We start from the raw sequence: 14,235 nt of genomic DNA, 5'->3' as shown, positions 1-14,235 counted from the left end.
TTAGCTTTGTATCATGAAAGTAAGCTTGATTTCTTACAAAATATTGAGCTTCTTTTGGTATTTTTCGTTAGATCACTTAGTGACATGAAAATTTGCCTAATAATTTAACAGAAATCAGATTTTCTGCAAAAACAAAATCACACCAACAATGGATAGTATAAATGAAAATAATTTATATTAATATTAACCAATGTAAATATTAATAAATTATTAATAAATAAAAGAAAAGATAAATAATATATGTGTGTGTATTAAAAATGGTATTTAGATATGGGTCATGTTAACCAGTGCCTCCAGGGCACTAGTTAAGCAGCTAAAAATGGAAAGAAAAAATAAAGTCAACATTAAAAGCAATATTTTTTCAAGTTTTAAAATGTAAAATACACAATTTTCAAGAAAACATTTCTTTTTATAATTCCTTAACTAGTGCCCCGGAGCACTGGTTAACATTTCCCTATATTATTGAGAGTTTGTATTTTGAAAAAAAGTTGTCTCATGGTTTAATGAGATAAGAATTAATGTTTTTGTGAAGTTCCATACACCTTGTTTTGTTCAATCTCATGATAAGTTTATAAATTATACAAGGTACAATAAGAGTTGTACTATACTTTTTTTTTTCGTGAACATATTTGTATTATCTGGTCTCTTATTTTGATTTTGCGAATCAAACACACTCATCGTTGATCAATTTATCTAGTCCTTTAGAAAACTTTTAAAGTAACTATCAATCTTTGCAGATACTTTTCTTCGAAAAAATTTAAAGTAACTATCAATCTTTGTCGGATACTTTTCTTTATAAATTTATCTATAACAACACAAACTTTTTAAATTTTAATTTGAAAACATACAACATGAATATATATATATATATATTACAACTGAAATTTAGATAAGTTCAGATAAAATAGATATAATACACATGATAAAACAGATATTATACAATACACCTGATAAAATATGTATACCACAAAACGAAATAGATAAATTGACATGCAGACACACTACCAACATGAAATTTTGTTTGTAATTAAAAATTCCAAAAGCTATCATTGGCCGCAAGTCCAGTAGAAGCTGGTGAAAAACCTTGATTCCCAGACCACCTTTGAAACATGTCATTTCCATATACCACAGATGAGATATCAGCATCAGCATCAAAGTCTCTCCCAAAAGAAAACTCTTGGGAGAAGAAAAAGTTTGATGAATTCCCGACCACTGAGGTTTGGTTGGAATCAGCAATTGTTGCTTCAGCTAAAGGGTAAACATCCATTTGTTTTGAAGAGGAAGAAATGTTCAAGATACTAGTTTCATTGTTACCAACAATGTTGTCATCTTGTGTTTTTTGTTTCTCTGTTTGATTTGGATTGGAGAATGAATTGAACACATTTGAGAAATCAGAAATAGTGTTTTGGTCTTCACCATTGTATGGAGAAGAATCCAACAACGGAGGCAATAGAGATGCATTAGTATTTGAAGGTCCATCTCTAGAGGAGTTAGACCTTCCAAGTTTTGAACCATCCATTTTCTTTCCAGAATTACGCTTCTCAAAGACTCTAGTGAGAACCCATTCACTCTACAAAAAAGGTTAACAAATTAATATTAAATGAAAAAAACATTTAAAAAAAACTATCATTATTTAATTTTTATTCATTTATTAAAGTTTTTTTAAATAAAATACTATATGAAAGAATATTATATATGTTTCAAACAAAAAGTTGTTTCGAGTAGTTTCTCTAAAATTTATATTTTATAATTGATTTTTTTATAAAAGTTACTTTTATTATGGTGATCAAACATAAAATAGTTTACTTTATTTAGAAAAAGGAAATTAATCTCTTAATTATATATATCAAAATCATTATTTTTATAATTTGTTACAAACATATCTTAGTAAATGTTTGGATCAGCGATAAGTTTGACGATGATAAAATGGTTACTTTGTTAAAATTTTAAAGTATTTTCTTTTCAAAAGCACGGTAACATAACGTAATTCTATCAAACACATGGTCGATGTGAACATACACTAACAAATTTTCACATGTAGTCAGAGTAGAAATCATTGAAAAAAACAAAGCAATAAAAAATTAAGCAATATTACCATTCCATGCGTGGATAGGTTGTGCTCAGGAAAAAGGTTGTACTCAGAGAGTGAGTTTCCCTCCAATCGGTATTCATGCATGACCCAGTTGGTTTTTTCACCGCTCGGAGCTCTTCCTATGTAGAAAACCAGTGTTTTTTTCATCCCAATTAATGAATTTCCCTTGTAAATCTCTTTGTCTTTCCCCGTTGCTTTCCAATAGCCAGCATTAGTAGCTCTATTGGTCCTTTGACCAGTTGGGTATTTTCTGTCCCTCACACAGAAAAAATACCATTCTGTTTCTCCCATTTTAGCCATCTCTAAATAAAGAAAAAAATAAGAAAGCATAATTAAGTTATGGAACACTGAAAGACATACATACATTAGACATAAGACTGACAAATCGACACTCATAATCACTTTAAAAAATAAAATAACTAAATTTAACCCCGCCTATTAGTGTCATGTTGGTGCAGATACCTGACACATTATGATGTGTCAGTGGCACATAGTAATTAAGAGAAAATATATAGCCACCAAAGTAAGATACCGACAATATATCTAAGGAGTAATTAAACCACTCGCTTTCTCCTTGCCAAACCCCAGTCGTCACAACTTTTCTTTTCTTTTTTCCTAGATCTACCAATGAAGGGTGGTTTAGGTTTAATTTTTTCCCAAAATCACCTCTCCAAATTGTTTTTCTTTCTTTTTTCAGTTAAATAAGTGATTTCCACATAATTTTAGTGTTCTTTGGTATGTTTGTATGAATTCGCCATCAAAGTACGACGTTGTTTGTTATCATTTCTCTTCGTTGTATAGTGTTTTCTTGATATTTCATCTTAATGCGGTGTATATTTGATTCAGGTTGAAAGATTGGCTTTGATCCAGTCCAGATCTAATCAATGACTTTGGCGCCATCAATTTTATAGATCTGCAGGCGTCGGTATTTTTTACACTTGAATAAAGTCATATTTGTAGACTTGTGTATTTTGCTTTTATTTTTGTAAATTCATCCTTTCTTTTTTGCAACTGTAAATGTATGTTGTATCAATGTACTCTATCAACATCGTTTATTTGTCAAAAAAAAGTCCAAGGCGTAGTTTTTCAAATCCAGACTACTAATATAATATCATATAATAACAACTAATATTTGCCTATAAAAAACATTAAATTCACCTGGCAAATCCCATGGTTCACACTTATTCATATCAACTTCAGCAATAGCTATAGCACAGAAGCTATTGTCATCAACCTTCTTAACAAGGTATTGATTTATAAGCTCTTCATCGGTTGGAAAGAATCCCCAACCAACAGGAAATTTGACCTTTTCATTTTTCATTTTTTGATTGGAAACATTCTCATTTGATCCCATCTTGCACTAAAATCCTCTGTTTCATCAAAGAAGCAAGTTAACAACTATGTAGAATAAAAACAAGCATAAAAAATTTAATTCTGCAAGTCTTGATAAAATGAATGACTAATACCAACCTATTAAAGTTTGAAAATGAAGGGAGGTTTGATGAGGAAAAAAAACTTTTGTTGAATGATGTAATGAAAAAGCTTAAAAAGAAGAGAGTGAATGATGTGAGAAACAGTTTGTTTGTTTTGATGAAATTGATAAAGATGTTGAGTTGTAAGAATACAAAACTCCTTAAATAGTGAACTTTTGGGTATGCAAAATGTGGTTGTAATGAAATTTAGGGAGGGTTTAACATTTTATGCTTTTAGAAGTGTGTATTATGTTGTAAGTGCATGGTTTAGTATGTCAAAAGTTGAAAGATGAAAATTGTGACGATGATGAAAAAAAAACTTAATGGTAATAAAATAGATTAAAAAGTTCTAAATTGTATGGAGAGAAACGTTTTATAATGGTCTAAACATGTTTGCCGAAAATCATTTAAACATATATGTTAACGTCAGAAGGACTAAAACTATTCACATAGGCTGTATGGGTGGAATCTGTGTTTTTTCTTTTACAGAGCCTATTTTCACACCTCACCCAAATTACAGAGGTTTTTTTAGGATTTAACTCATTCATATATGATATAAGATAAACATTTAAGTGTGCTTTAAACTTTCCTAAAGATACAGTATGGATCTTGATTGTCTGCCTTTAAGGCGGAAAACACTATTAAAATTTTCGGTCATGGATACCTGAAAGCACAAATAATAAGATATCTAATTTCGATGCACTGATATTGAAACAAGATTTATCATGTTTCAGTTTGAACTGCCGTTTTGAATTGTTGGAACTGTAAAGTTACCAGTTTGTTAAATTAGAAGCCCAAATTTTTATTGAAATTATTAAAATCCAGAAAAAGTGACGGTTTATCTGGTTTCCTTTTTTCTCCTATGTTTTTTTAATTAAAAATAAAGATCAAAACGGCGTTGTTTTGAGCCTCATATTTTATTTCCTTTTTTTAAATTGATCCATAACGACATAGTTTTGGCTTCAATCATCCTTATTTTTACTTCTTCCCCTTTGTGATACAACCTTTCTTGCTTCCTTCTTTTCATTACGGTAAAAATAAAATAAAAATACCTTCATTACGCCACTCCTCTATCACACTTCACATTTCTTTTTCTCCTTCTTCTTCAAGGATGTCTACTAGTCCCTTGATTCCTTAATTGAGTTTTTATTTCTTTCTAATTATATTTTTATGATTTGTTTCTGTTTTTGTTTTCTATTTTGTTTCTCAGTGGTTCTTGATTTTTTTTTCAAATATCAGTGTAGAAGTCTTGGTATTTTTTTACATATTTATGCTTTTTTTATTATTATTTTTCTAATTATTTTGTTCTCACTAACCTTAACGACGGATATAGAGTATGATATATTTTGTAGATACCATTTTGTATTTATTTTTACCTATACTATGGGGGTGTACTCAGTTAAGACTTTAGACTCAAAAGAATTTGATCCATCACTAATTGACCACACACCACTTTTTTTAGCGTCGTATTTGATCATGGAGAAATAGACCAAAATGACTATGATGATATTTTCCCTAAAAAAACCTATGACGATATTTAATTTCAGTGTTCTTAATGAATTTTATATTAATTGAACTTAATCTTTATGTAATTTGATTTGGATTCGACTTTTAAAAAAATGGTTTCTTTTACTCTCTTTTATTGGCTGCCACCATTTTAAACCTACTAAATGTTAGAATTTTTATTGAGGCACTATATAGAACTTGAACAAGAAGAAGAACACGAATACAAACATAAGAAAGAGTGTATATAAATTCTAAAGTTCGTGAGAACACTAAATTTTAGCTTTGATTCGTGAGAACACTAAACTTTTACTTTGGAATTCTTTAAGGGACTTGCACATTCACACAAACGTGTCGATCGATGCTAGTTTAGTGACTAAAGTTATGTTAATTTCCCTCGTATACTAGAGAAAAGAAAGAATGATTTAATATTATGTTCGACAGAATTTGGACTCACAAGAATGTGATTTTTTCTGTCACTATTTCTGCCTCCTGCCTCTAAAGTGTCTCTATTTAGAGAAACTTATGTCATTTTAGTGAAGAGAAACAACTCTTTGGAAGAGTTTCTTCATGAATTGACACAATCGTTACATTGCTTCAATAGTCAAGCAATACACCTTTCGTTGAAATGTATCTATTTAACCCTTGCAACTTTTCATATTTATGTTTTGGAAATTTCTCTCACGCTAAATGTGTTATAACCCTTGGCTTGAAATTAATTACAAGAGAAATAAAGTTGAAAATGATACGAATCCGCAAGTGTACGGTTCTATCGAGTAGTAAAAAGAATGTCGATTCACAAGGAGTTTCTGTGAGTACCAATCTAGTTTTTAATTTTGATTAGCTGAAAAGAAATAAGTTGTTTGATTTTATAATTGCTTGGTTTAAAATTTAGATTAAAAAGCGTCATGGGATTGTTGTTTTCATCATAATGCCAACTCATAAACATTCCCTATCTATTTCTTTATGTTAAATTTGTTTCTAAAGACAAGATTCTCTTTGGTATTTCATGTTTCCTTTCAGAATACATGAATGAATGTATCTCAATAACAATCAAGTCTATTCTCATGATTGATTATTATTGAGAACCTTTAAGTGCAAATCTTATTGTCTCAAAATTCACAAAACTATTCTCATGTTTTGTTTATCTTGTCTAATCTCATTTATTCAAATATCAAACTTCACTTTTCGGTCCTTCATTTGATATTTGAGATGATAAAATAACAATATAAGACTTCATCTTACGGTCCTTTGTTTGATATTTGTTATTGAGTTTAAAAATGATGAGATTAGATTAGAAAAAGAATTTAAAATAAAAAAAAGAAAAAAAAACTAGAATTTGGTTGAATAGGATTCAATCATTAGAAAAGTCCAACAATCCCAATACTATAAAGGTCTACTCACTCATGATCATTGTAGACAAGGGATTAAAATAAAACGAATAAAAGTAATTGACTTGAATTATAAAGTGCAGAAATTGTAAATGACAAGAAAAGTAAAGTGCAGAAAAATAAGAATAATAAGCTTAGAACAATGTAAAACTTGATTTCAATATAGATTAAGTTCACAGGTATTCCAAGATGCGTGATAAGAGACCTATTTATAGCCTAGAACCTTAGACAAGACATTAAACTCGGATTACAAGGCAATAATGGGAAAATTCCAAGAGTTTGTAACATCTTTTACTTGACTGCATAACGCGCACGCACGGTCGTGTGCTCACTTTCAAAACCTTTCCTATTCTGCTGCTGAAGGGGGCGCACGACCGTGTCTGTGGGGCACACGGTCGTGCGTGTTGGCTCGACTTTTGCTGGCACGACCAATAAGGATGAGAAAGATCGTGAACTTGTATCTCTTAGAAGTATCATCAACCATCGTTAGAATTTCAGGTGATTTTTAAGTGTTAGTCTATTGTGGACCAGCTATCAAGATGATCTACCTTAGAACCTTCCCAATTAAAGAAAAATGTTTAATTCTATAATAACAATGCCACAAATATTGTTCACTTGTTTTTTCCAATTCAATGAAATATAATTAATTGTATAAAAACTAGCATGGAAAATTAATATAAGGAGCTTGTGAATAAAAGCCAATACAATGATACAAACATTGAATATCAAACAGAGAGATAAACATAAACACAACACACTCACACTCACACATTTTTCTTCAATGAGTACAAATTAAAAGGAAGCTACATTGATGGTACAAAGAGTTTAGAATTGTTTAACGTCTTGATAGAACAAGAGCAGACAAAAGGATTAGCATTATGAAGAGAGGAATTGCAATGAAGGATCCAATCAATGAACCAGAAATTCTCTCACAGAAAGAGTTATATTGCTGACAAAAAGCAAACCAATTTGCTTTCCTATTCCCTTTGTGTGCCAAATAAACAATAGAAGCTGCAGCTGAAGAACCAGCTGTCAATAAACCTAATATTACCTGCATGCATATATGGTATAAAGTTAATTAATCACGGGTCCAGTGCAAGTGGTTGGTGCGCAATGTGAATAAGTGTTGTAAAAATCGAATATTAAGACGATTTTACTCGTAAAAAATGTATCGAGTTAATTAACTATGATTTTTTATTCACACATTAATCCAAAATTATATTGTCATTAACAGATTAATACCGTGTCCAAGATTATCAAGATAACCCTAGTCATTCCAGCACTGCTCCTTATGATATGCAAGATGGATAGAGGCAGAGAAAGAATCAGGTAGCCACTCACAATAGCACTAGCAACTACAAAAAACCTGTATTTAATTACAAAGACCAAGAAATAGAGATTAGTTTAGCATATTGATTTGTATCATTACTCCTCTACTTTAAGCATTAATGTGTAACTTACTTGGTTGAGTTAAGGGATTAAAAGAATTATATTACTAACATTTATCATTAAAAATAAATCATAAAATGTTAGAAGTAAATCATGATAAATCATAAAATGTGTTAAAACAACAACTCTTAATTTTTTTTTCATTTTATACTTTACTCTTTTTTATTGTTCTACTTGACTTTCTTTTAGGAGTCAAATTCATTATTTTTCTACATATATATCTATGAATATGTAACACCTAGGTATCTCTCTATATTTGGTTCTAGCCCAACACGTACATATTGAATTTTAAGATAAATTTTATGATGAAGTTTTTTTTTAAAAAAAAAACATAAATAATTTGCAAAAAAGGATATATTTAGACAACCAATCTTGACAACTAATATAAATGAGATAGCCTTATTATAAGAAATCAAGGTTAAAAGCCACTAAGATTGGTTTAGTAAAAAAAGATTAATATGCATGAGGTCCAAGGTTTAAACTTCATTGTCTCTATTGTCAAAAAAAAAAAAACAAGGTTAAGGTGGTAACTCACATTGAAGTACAAAATGAATAATAAATTCAACAAATTAATCAAATACATGTATACCTCAATGTTGGAAGATCATCATAGTTGGCCCTGAACCTAACAAACTGAGTAAAGAATGGAAGTGACTCATCTGTAGTTCCCATTGCAATTGCACTTGCTAAGGTAGCTACAATTGCAATCAACCTCAGAATAAAATCAAGTACAGACACTCCTCTCTTCATGTTTCCCATTTGGTTGGATGTCTTTTGCTCACCAAGTTCAACATAAGTTGACTTTGTCATTTTTCCTAAGTGAGAGAAAATATTAGTTTGAACCTTAATACTTGAAAAGAGTTTAAAGGGATAGAATAGAATTTGATGGTGTACTTTGAATGGAAGAATAATAGCTATTTATAGCCATTCTCTTATGATTCATGCTACATATAGTGTGGTGCATAAATTAATTAAAAGAACCACATCCATAAACTATAAATTATACCTAATCAAAACAAACAAATCCATTTGTGTGAAATAATTTACCTTTCCTTGAAAACACAACAAATATTGTTCTTTCATTATGAAAAGCTTTATTAATATATATTATCTTTTGTTAAGAGATTACACCTGCTTTACTAGCTCTATGTTCTAATATTAATATTTTAATGGTGTTCATCCAACTCCACTAAGATTTCCATAATCAGAAATATTCTTTCTTTCCTAAAAGGGTCATAGGACAGAATTGGACTTCATTCACATGTGAGGGTGACAGGTCAAAACAAATATTGATTTATTATTTGTTTCAATATACAACCACATCATTATAATTAAATGGAATTAAGGGACATACAAAAGTTGGTTTGATGATTAAGGGAGTAAATTTTTTTTTTTTTTTGACAAATTAAGGGAGTAAAGTTATTAAGAAGATTTAAGGAGTCATATAATAAGGAGGTTAAAGATTTGTTATTACCCGCAACATAACATTAACATTTACTAACCCCCTCAAAAAAAAAAAAAACATTAACATTTACCAACATTTGTGATTGTAAAAAATATTACTACATCCCTAATTATAGGACCCTTTTGAAAAAATAACGGGAATTAAGATAGTGGATATTTGTATTAAATATGTTTTTAATTACTATTGTTTTTACAATTTTATCCTTTAAGAGAGCGGGTTGGTTTATGTTTTCAACATGTTATTTATTGATGATTGAAGAAAAAGATGTATAATAAATAGGGGCATAGGCGTGGCAAAACGGGCTCGGCCCGTCGGACCAGCCCGTTTAACCTGCCATTTTAGGCGGGCTGGGGTGAGATTTTGAGCCCATCTCTCTAGTTGGCCCGCCCCTGTTAAGCCCGCTGAAAAAGCGGGTCATAGCGGGGTGGGGCGGGCTGGCCCGCGGGCTTATTAAAATTTCTTTTTTACTATTAGTGACCGAATTTTTAATTTACACATCCCATAAACAATTGGGACAAATGATACCAACCCAACCTTAAATTGTCCCACTCTTTCTGATAGTGATAAGTGATACTGATTCACCACTAGTCCAATACCTCTAGAAAAAAACTGATTCACCACTGCATTATATTGAGACTTATTTCATGTTGTTGGATTTATTTTGTAATTTGTTTTATGTTGGATGTATGATGGATTTATTTTGAGATTTGTTTAATGTTAGAGTCTTTATATTGAATTTATTGTCTTTATAATAGCAGCGTATTTGTTAATAACAATCGACAAAAAATATTTAAAAAATAAGACGGGTCAGCCCGCCAACCCGCTAGTCCGCCTTTAGGCGGGGCGGGGTATAAGTTTGAGCCCACCCCCTCAAGTTGGCCCGCCCCGTCCCAACCCGTTTTTTGCGGGCTAATAGCGGGTTGGGCCTAAACGGGGCGGGCTGGCCCGTATTGCCATCCCTATAGGGGCATGTATCTAAAGAAATAATTAATGCAGTTGGAAATAGCAAAGGGGTCTTATAAAAAGGGACAAAAAAATTCTCAAAAGGGTCTTATAATTAGAGACGGAGGTAGTAATAAAATGGCCAATTGTATCTTTTCTTGTTAGTCTATAAGGTCTTTTTACATAAATTTGACTACCACTTTCAATTTTTTGTTGTCAAGTAGTCTAATGATTGAAGCTCACACATTTTAAACGTGGAGAAGTGGGGTGTTCTGGGTTCAAACTCTGATCTATGCAACCCACTTTCAATTTTTTTAAAGTCTCAAATTATCTTATTTTATCCAAAATCATTACAAATTAAATTATTCACAGGTCAAAAATGCATTTATGTATTAGTTATTGGTATTGAAATGCATATTTATGCGCATAAGTATCCTTATTTTACTCAAATGCATAAATAACTAAAAGTATATTATACCTTAAAGAAAAGTGAAGCATAACACAAATTATATGGAAAAATGAACCTAAATTTTATCCTTCAATGAATTATTCTAAACTTAATTTATACTACTCAAAATTCACCAATCGAAGTACTCAATTTCAGTTCAAATTAAAGAACCCTAGTACCCATTCTTCAAACTTAGCTCACATCATGCAAAATCCTATATATTTATTCAAAAGTTTAACGAAATTTCTAAATTCTAAAGTTAGTGCAAAATAAACCTTCTAAAATTATTCCATATCTCAAATGTATCATAAACTGAAATACTTTAAAAATATGTTATGAATAGGGATCCTAATTGATACAACCCTTAACTATATGATGTAAGACAAACATTTAACTGACTTTAAACTTTCCTAAAGATACAAATAGGGATCCTAAATGTCTGTCTTTAAAGCAGAAAAGACTTTTAGTATGTTTGATCAAGGATAGATGAAAGCACAAAATGTTAAATATATATTCCTGATGCACTTTCATTGAAACAAGATTTATCATGTATCAATCGAACTAACGATTTGTATATATGGTTGAAACTTTAAAGTAGCTAAACTATTGTTTATTAATTGAGAGTCCGCGGTTTGATTAAAATCTATCAAAAACTCTTATATGATGTAAGTTAAACATCTAAGTGTACTTTAAATTTTCATGAAGATGTAATAGTTCGGTTGAGTCTATCTTTAAGGCGGAAAATGCTTCTACCATGTTCAATCAAGGATACTTTAAAGCACAAACAGTTAAATATCAATATCTAGTTTAGATACTTTTATTAAACAAGAATAATAATATATGCAAGGTCGGAGTTGATCAAACCTCGGCCACTACCAAAAATAACAAATAATAATGACTCAACCGAACTAACGTTTTGGATTGTTGGAACTCTAAAGTAATCAGATTATAGTTTATTGTGTTAAATATATTCTTAATCCCTACAAAATCATTAGTTTTTAAGTTTAGTCCCTATAAAATTTTAATGGTAATTTTAGTCCTGCAAAATTTTAATGGATATTTTTAGTCCTCCAAAATCAGCGGCAAAGCTAGCAGAAATTTCACGCAGGGGCCAAATTTAAAGAAAAAAAATTTGATTTTAGTCCTATAAATTATACCTTGTTAGGTTTAGTCAATACGAAAAAATTATTCAATTTTTCTCTAAAAAATGAGCGTTTTTGGTCATTTAATCTCGATAACAAAAAATTAAAGACTAAAATTAAATAAAATATTTTTTTTAGGAAAAAATTAAATAAAATATTAGGAACTAAACTTAAAAATCGAGAGTGTTAGAGACTTAAACCAAAATTAATCCTATAAACTTAACCAATATGTTAAAAAAAAAAACACAATAATTTTTACTTACATGAAATTAAATTAAAGCAATAACAAAGAAAATAAAAATTGACAATAACTATTCAAAAAAGTTGGGCACAATGCGTTTTAAAAATTTAATTTTATTCATAATTGATTACGTACTAGATAGACTAATAATGTCTTTTTTAATGTAAACAAATAAGTTATTTGCAAGAAACTCATTGTATATTTAATCCGTTTTTTAATGTTGTTTTAACAATTTTTATTCTTACAAAAGTTTCTCCATATTTGTTATTGAGACTGAAAGTGTTAAATTAATACAAATAAATTTATCAATCTTGTAGTAATTTCTTAACTTTCTTATTTATACTAATTTTTAACAAATAAATTTGTTTGGGGTAGCTAAATATTTTTTATTTGGGGTAGCTAAATATAAAAACATACCAACTCATTCAAACATAATATATTTTTTGGGGTAGCCTTGGCTACCTCACACTAATGAAGGGATACGCCCCTGTCCAAAATAGTCCCTATAAAATGTAAATAAGGAATAAAAGTAAATAAAAAAATTAGGACCTAAACTTTTTTTTTTTTTGACGGTAAGGACCTAAACTTGAAAGCTTGTAATTTTGTAGAGACTAAAAACATATTTAACCCTAATTTATTTTGATTGAAATTTATCAAAAAACTCAAAAATATCGAATGTTCAACCGATTTTCCTTGTTCATCGTGTTTTTTTACTCCTCCGTCCTGGATTAACTGAGCCAAAAGCTCATTTCACACGTATTAAGAAAAATGTATAAATGAAGGAGAGAGAAAAATAGTTTTAAGTGCACTTGTTAAGTATTGGTGCATTCTCCATTATCATAAATGTAAAGCGGAATATATTAAATTGGGAATGATGAAAGTAGTATTAATTCGAGTTATAAAGGGAAAAAAGTAATTAATATTGTATTGAAAAGTGAAATGGCTCAGTTATTTTGGGACACTTTTTTTTGCAAATGGCTCAGTTATTATGGGACGGATGGAGTATTTAAAAATGAAGACCAACATGATGTCATTTTGAATCTCGATTTTCTCTCTCTTTCTTAAAAAAATATTTAAAAAAATAAGCCAAAATAAGTCATTTTGGATTCAATCTTCAATCAAATTTAAATTATTCTTGTTCCTTTTCCCCTTCTTTTCCTTCTTTTCTTTTCGGTTTTTCTTTTTGTATACTTTTTGTGTTTATCTTGTTTTCCCATTTGTATTTGTTGCCTTCTTTTGCTTTCATTGTAATCACGTTTTTCTCGATTTGTTCTAACGTTTTCCTATAAGAAGGCAATACAAAATGCACACATTGAATATAGGTAATGAACATGGCAACATTGGCTAAATGGTTCGAGTTAATGATTTGTAACAAGTCACATGTTCATGTCATAAAACAGTGTATTAAAATATATTTAACCGTAAGGTAAATATTAGAGTCACACTCCAATGATATTAAGCCACATCATCCTTTTTTTTTCCTAATATTTGACTTGCTACCGGTTTCTTCCGAAACTCTTATAATATAAAACCTCTTATATGATGTTAAACAAACATTAAGTGTACTTCATTCTTTCAAAAAGATACAATAAGGATCAAGATTACATGCCTATAAGGCGGAAATGGCGTTTAGCATGTTCAATTCTGAATACATGAAAGCACAAACGATTAAATATCTAGTTCTGATGCATTTTTATTGAAACTTGATTTATCATGCTTCAGTTTGAGATGACGTTTTTTAGACGGTTTGAACTATAAAGTGACGAGAATGTTAATTGAGTGCCCTTAAATTGGGTGCCTACAGTTTGATTGAAATTATTAAATGTCGAAAAAAATGATGGTTTATCCGGTTTTCCTTGTTCTCCTGTGCTTTTTAAATTAAAATAAAGATCAAAGTGCCGTTGTTTTGAGCCTCGTATTTTTTTGTATTTTTTAAAATGATCCAAAACGACGTAATTTTAGCTTTAGTCAAACTCGAACTCTTAAAGAGTGTGTTCCTCTTAAAGTCTCGGGTTCGATTCCCCCTGATGTCAATTTTAGCTGTTTGGTTCAGCTTCTGCCCAGCCAAAAGCAATTCTCTACAGTGCCAA

The 14,235-nt window shown here is 30.1% G+C and overlaps 2 protein-coding genes across 2 annotated transcripts; both read right to left on the bottom strand.

The window, feature by feature from the left end:
• Nucleotides 1–800: 800 nt before the first annotated feature.
• LOC146904147 (NAC domain-containing protein 100-like) lies at nucleotides 801–3,452 on the bottom strand. The gene is made up of 3 exons (XM_085728137.1): nucleotides 3,251–3,452; nucleotides 2,096–2,394; nucleotides 801–1,570 (listed from the first exon to the last, which is right to left on the bottom strand). Exons 1-3 carry the CDS (start codon nucleotides 3,444–3,446, stop codon nucleotides 1,028–1,030), a joined length of 1,038 nt encoding a protein of 345 aa, XP_085584263.1. The 5' UTR covers nucleotides 3,447–3,452; the 3' UTR covers nucleotides 801–1,027.
• A 3,667-nt stretch (nucleotides 3,453–7,119) lies between these two features.
• CASP5 (casparian strip membrane protein 3) lies at nucleotides 7,120–8,793 on the bottom strand. The gene is made up of 3 exons (XM_085728135.1): nucleotides 8,497–8,793; nucleotides 7,701–7,824; nucleotides 7,120–7,509 (listed from the first exon to the last, which is right to left on the bottom strand). The coding sequence occupies exons 1-3, from the start codon at nucleotides 8,715–8,717 to the stop codon at nucleotides 7,294–7,296; spliced, it is 561 nt and encodes a 186-aa protein (XP_085584261.1). The 5' UTR covers nucleotides 8,718–8,793; the 3' UTR covers nucleotides 7,120–7,293.
• Between the last annotated feature and the right edge of the window lie 5,442 nt (nucleotides 8,794–14,235).

This window comes from Medicago sativa, chromosome 7 (assembly GCF_051527215.1).
Source record: "Medicago sativa cultivar Bolivia chromosome 7, Bolivia_mono, whole genome shotgun sequence".
Lineage (NCBI taxonomy): Eukaryota > Viridiplantae > Streptophyta > Magnoliopsida > Fabales > Fabaceae > Medicago > Medicago sativa.
This window is presented reverse-complemented; position numbering and strand designations above follow the sequence as displayed.

Excerpts from the sequence above, each read along its gene's own strand:
- LOC146904147 (XM_085728137.1), bottom strand. The coding sequence starts at position 3,446 with ATGGGATCAAATGAGAATGTTTCCAATCAAAAAATGAAAAATGAAAAG. Across the intron at positions 2,395-3,250 it reads TGAACCATGGGATTTGCCAG|AGATGGCTAAAATGGGAGAA; the intron begins GTGAATTTAATG and ends TTCTTTATTTAG. Across the intron at positions 1,571-2,095 it reads ACCTATCCACGCATGGAATG|AGTGAATGGGTTCTCACTAG; the intron begins GTAATATTGCTT and ends CCTTTTTTGTAG.
- CASP5 (XM_085728135.1), bottom strand. The coding sequence starts at position 8,717 with ATGACAAAGTCAACTTATGTTGAACTTGGTGAGCAAAAGACATCCAAC. Across the intron at positions 7,825-8,496 it reads GATGATCTTCCAACATTGAG|GTTTTTTGTAGTTGCTAGTG; the intron begins GTATACATGTAT and ends AATTAAATACAG. Across the intron at positions 7,510-7,700 it reads TCTTGATAATCTTGGACACG|GTAATATTAGGTTTATTGAC; the intron begins GTATTAATCTGT and ends ATATGCATGCAG.